The sequence below is a fragment of the Myotis davidii genome, unplaced genomic scaffold (assembly GCF_000327345.1).
Source record: "Myotis davidii unplaced genomic scaffold, ASM32734v1 scaffold129, whole genome shotgun sequence".
NCBI classification, from domain to species: Eukaryota; Metazoa; Chordata; class Mammalia; order Chiroptera; family Vespertilionidae; genus Myotis; species Myotis davidii.
Window position 1 is genome coordinate 1267596 of NW_006383019.1, and position 5229 is coordinate 1272824.

Consider the following 5229-nt stretch of genomic DNA (forward strand, 5'->3'; position numbering starts at 1 on the left):
TTATCTCATTCATCCCTCACCAACTTTTCAAACCCCACATTGACCCTAGAAAGTGGGGGAGAAAGGTGCACACATGTATCCTAACAGAATGTTTTGGGGTCATAAAAACAGTATCAGGAGACACGTGATGGCACAGCACCTTTCCAGTTCCACATTTTCCTGAAATTGGCTTGTCAGACACAAGGGAAGTGGCCCAGCATGGGATCCCAGGACGAAAGGAACCCCCATTTTTCTATTTGATGAATAAACAAAGGGGAATGAGTAAAGTGAGGGTCATCTGGCCTTCAAGTCTGAATTAGATGCAGATAAAACCACAACAAGAGAGTAAAGAGAATGAGAGCGAGAGAGAAGGGGAGGGGAGAGAGGAGAGCCGAGCGGACCCTCCGAGGAGGACCTGGCCGGCGGCAGTGAGCGCGTTACCTGCTGACAGGCTTTCTCCCAGTCCAGCCGAGCGATAAAGCCCAGGAAGCACACGGCCTGGCAGACGGTGCAGACGATGATCCCCGCCCACAGACCTGGGGGGACAGCGGACGGAGGTTAACGGTGGAACCAGCCTCCCGCGGAGCGACTTTCTCCCATCTCCCGTCTCAGTGTCTGCTTTCACGGCCCAGCTTAAGCCAGAGCCTCTCTCCTGCTCTCTCCTTCGGTCCCAGAAGGTTCCGGGAGGCCCAGGCTCCCTGGGCTACCTCCTAGAGTTTTGGATCTCAGAACAAATGTTCAGAATCATGTTAGAAAAGGGACAGTTATAAGGAAAGGAAATTTCCAGGACAAACAACGTCCCGTCTCTAATAGTACTGCCCGACTACCACGCCCCATTTCATTCAGAGAAGGAACTAAAGCTCTTAAAGCAGACACAACAGCCGCCTAAAGCGCTGCCACGCTCTCCCTGGGCACTTCCTGCAGAACCTACTTCAGGGATCCTCAAACTACGGCCCGCGGGCCACATGCAAATACAAATATTGTATTTGTTCCCGTTTTGTTTTTTTACTTCAAAATAAGATATGTGCAGTGTGCATAGGAATTTGTTCATAGTTTTTTTTAAAACTATAGTCCGGCCCTCCAACGGTCTGAGGGACAGTGAACTGGCCCCCCCGTTTAAAAAGTTTGAGGACCCCTGACCTACTTGCTCAGGCGCCAAGCTGGCAGCTCTAAGGCAGGTACCTGAGTGACGATGGAGGACGAGAAAAGTCTTGTAGACCCCGAAGTACCATCCATACGCCACCTAATAACCCACACATGGCCAGAGGGAGACCCCAGGGGGTGAGGGGATTTTTGGTCAACAGTGAACTAACGGCATCAGAAACTCTAACAAGAGCCATAGCCGTGAGAGACTAAATATACAGACAAAGGTCAAACCACATGAAAAAATAGAACCCTGACCCACAGCCTATGGCAACCTGTTTTAAACCGACCGTATCTGCAATTAACATCCAGGACGCCAGCCTGCTCTGCTCCGGTCCTGAGCGAGGCCACATGGCTGTTGCTAGGGACAGTCTAGGAAGTGAAATAACAACTTCTGCACCAATTGATCCAAAATGACCAGGCCTTGACCAATAACTGACAGCTTCCTGAAATTTTGTCCCTGCTTCCTATTTAGGACCAGCCAGAGAAAACCAAGCATGAGCCCTAACCAACTGCACAGGACACCCTACTTCTAGTCCGCCGGCCTCCACAGGGCACAGCGGAGCCTTCGCTTTGTCCCGCTGCAGCGCGCTCCCTCCCCACTGCCTGCCTTGGAGTCTCTGCCAAGCACAGTGCAGGTGGCTGGCTGTGCAGAGCAAGCTCTGAATGAGCGGCCTTGGTGTGTCCCATTTGGTTGGTCTTGGCTATTTCTGAATCTGGGTAAAGGTACGGTGGCCAGGCTGGGCTAATGGTTTACAGGGAGGTGCCCATATTCAGTGCCAAGTACCAATCATTCTCAAATCACACTTTCCAGGTGTGATGAACCTGATATCCTATATAATAAAGGGGTAATATGCAAATTGACCCTAACAACAGAATGACTGTCACTATGACACACACTGACCACCAGGGGGCAGATGCTCAATGCAGGAGCTGTCCCCTGGTGGTCAGTGCGCTCCCACAGGGGAGCTCTGCTCAGCCACAAGCCAGGCTGCCAGCTGCCAGCACAGCGGTGGTGGCAGGAGCCTCTCCCGCCTCCTCAGCAGCGCTAAGGATGTCCGACTGCAGCTTAGGCCTGCTCCCTGCTGGCAAGTAGACATCCCCCGAGGGCTCCCGGGCTGCCAGAGGGATGTCTGACTGCCAGCTTAGGCCTGATCCCCCCGTACACCGGGGGATCGGGCCTCTAGTTTAGAATAAAGTTGGTGTACTGGGCTTCTAGTTTAGAATAAAGTTGGTGACTAACTGTCATCCTATAATGGACAAACAGAAGCACATATATATTCAATCTATTGTTCCCAACCTACAGGAACTATGAGCTCACCCTAACCATCTTACTAGTAAACAGACTATAACCAGCTGTCTCTAGCTGTAATTTGCAAGCTATGAATTAGGTTTCCAGGAATTTCACGATACACCATTTAAAAGATTGCTGTTTGACCTCACCTAAGAACCTTCTGTTATCAGAATCCTTGGGCAGAACCCAGGAACGTGTGTGTTTGAAAAGCCTCCCAGGGCATGATGACGGCCCTTATGATTTGTGGAGCTGCACACGGGACCCTGCGGCATTGTGCTGCCCGAGGGCGCCGTGTGCAGTCGGCGCTACGTGTCCAGTTCTAAGTGGTGGGTCAGAGGTTGGCTGCAGTCCTCCCACAGAGCCCTCACCTCCCCAGGACCCAGCATTTTTTTATTGGGATGCAATTGACACTCAGCATTACATTCGTTTCAGGCGCACAACATGATAATTCATCACATATATATACAGTTCACCCTTGAATAATGTGGTGCTAGGGTCTTATCCGCTGCTGCAAGGGTTCAGGAATCTGGAGAAGGGGCTGCGATGTAAATTAAATAAACTAGACATGAAATATAAATTTGGGGGAGCCAAGGGAGACTTAGCTCTAGTGACTAAGCGCTCTGAATCTCTGGACCCCTGGCTTTTTATTCCCTTACTAGAGGTCCGGTGCACGAAATTCGTGCATGGGAGGGAGGGTCCCCTCGGCCCAGCCTGCACCCTCTCCAATCCAGGACTCCTTGGAGGATGTCTGAAATTCGTGCACAGGGATCAGGCCTAAACCAGCAGTCGGACATCCCCGTCACTGGCCTGGTCACCCCTAACTGCCACCACTGCTGGCCAGGTTGCCCCTAACTGTCCCCTTGGCAACCTGGTCACCCCTTGCTACCCCCCATCGCCAGCCTGGTTGCCCCCAACTGCCCCCCTGCCAGCCTGGTTACCCCACACAGCCTGCTGTTCAGTTGTTTGGTCACCCCTTACTGCCCCCCCTGCCGGCTGCCCCCCCACGCAGCCTGTTTGGTCTGTCCAGTTGTTTTGTTCATGATGGCCCCTGGCTTTTATATATATGGATTTTGCCCTACAGCAAAGCAGATATATATATCAGAGGTCAGGTGTGGTTAACAGTAAAGGACCATCAGGTTGGGGGAATGCCCTCAGCTGTCTGGCAGCAGGCAGTTATATCTGCAGATCTTCAGCCCTGCTGAAGCCCCAAGGTCCATCAGCCTTCTGATGAACTTCTTGCATAATTATCACCTGCTGGAATTTGGGATTAAAGGTACAGATGCCTGCACAGTCGAAAGTCTGCGTATAATTTTCATCTCTCCCAAAACTTAACCATAGCTGGCCCTTTGCAACCTCAGATTCAACCAACCATGGATCAAAAACAGTGTTTGCAACCCACCGTCGGGAGCCCGCAGGTTGGGGATACACAAATGCTATTTTTGGTCCATGGGTGTTTGAATCCACAGATGTGAAATCCGTGAGAGGAAGGGCTGACTGTATTTATTGAAAACACCCACATATAAACGAACGTGTAGGTCAAATCCATGTTGCTCAAGGGTCCGCTGTACTGTGACATGACGGCCACAGTGAGTCCGGTAACACCCGCCACCATGCAGCTAGTGTTTTCTTACGATGGTCATGTTTGAGAGCTACTCTCTTACTCACCGTCAAGTATACGACACTATTCATAGCTACAGCCACCATGCACGCATCACATCCCCAGGACTAGTTTATACCTGGAAGTTTGGGCCCCGGCATTTCCTTTAAGTGATTCTTTTACTGCCTGTGCTTTGCACATAGTAGGTTTGTTAAATGACTTGGGGCCCAGTACAGCACTTGGGACACAGATGTATCTCTATTTCTCAGTGGATCCCGCTAATATCCCCCTTAGCTCTGCCACTGTCAAAACTGAAATATAAGTAACGCCAGGAACTCAGCTAAATCATTCTCTGCACCACAATGCAAGCCCAGTGAACTTTGCATTGGCAACTCCATTCTTTGTCCATCTCAAGTATTTTTCACTAAAATATTATTGAACTTGAGAAAAAACGCCCAGCCCGCGGGGGGGCACTTTGGACTCCAAGTTCACTCTGGGCGTCAGACTCCCGTCTCCTCCGAGGCCGCCGCACTGATGGGCGCAGACAGCCCGCCCTGAGCCCAAGGGTCACGCGCTCAGGTGTTAATGGCGTCATTTATTAATCGCCCATGTGCTCCAAAGTGTTATTTTAGAAACCAAAGCTGCGCAGTCATTTCTCTCCCTGCTGTTTAAAAAATTCGCTCTGGTAATTTCATACCCTGTAGGTTAACCTCTTTCCTCCCGATGAGGTAAGGGATGGGGTCCCCCCCCCTACCCTCCTTCCTGCTGTCACAGGCGTCACCCACGGCCTTGTGGGGAGACAGACACGGTGGGAAAGGCGGTGCGGCTGCAGGAGGGCGGGGGCAGGGGAGCTAGAGAGCACAGCTCTGGGGTCATTCTCTGGACTTCGCCCTCGGGAATCTGCCCCCACCTCCCCATGCACGGGGGGGCGGGGGGGGGGCGCTGCTCCATAAGTAAATGGCACCACAGAGGTTCCCCCAAGTTCTGTAGGAACCGCACCCAGCTCTCCCGTGGCCTCCCCGCCTCCAGGGTGGCCAGTTCAGGAGGCGTCAGTGGGCCCCCGCTCAGGGCTTGCATGCCAGGCTCCCCAAAGCACAGCTGAGCTCCCGGGACATGGGGAAGGCGCCCAGGAGGAGGGAGTGCTGGGGCGGGAGGGGGGAGGGGCGAGGCGGGAGCTCTACTGACGGCTGGAAGCCTGTTCCCGGGGCAGGAGGGC

At 52.6% G+C, this 5229-nt stretch overlaps 1 protein-coding gene across 1 annotated transcript in view; it reads right to left on the reverse strand.

Moving 5' to 3' along the window:
* The window catches only part of LOC102775327 (multidrug and toxin extrusion protein 1), a 35745-nt gene that overhangs the window by 3242 nt on the left and 27274 nt on the right, over positions 1-5229 (reverse strand). Inside the window, exon 15 of the mRNA XM_015558352.1 lies at positions 421-515. Coding sequence (XP_015413838.1) covers positions 421-515 — 95 coding nt within the window. The remainder of the gene's footprint in view (positions 1-420; positions 516-5229) is intronic.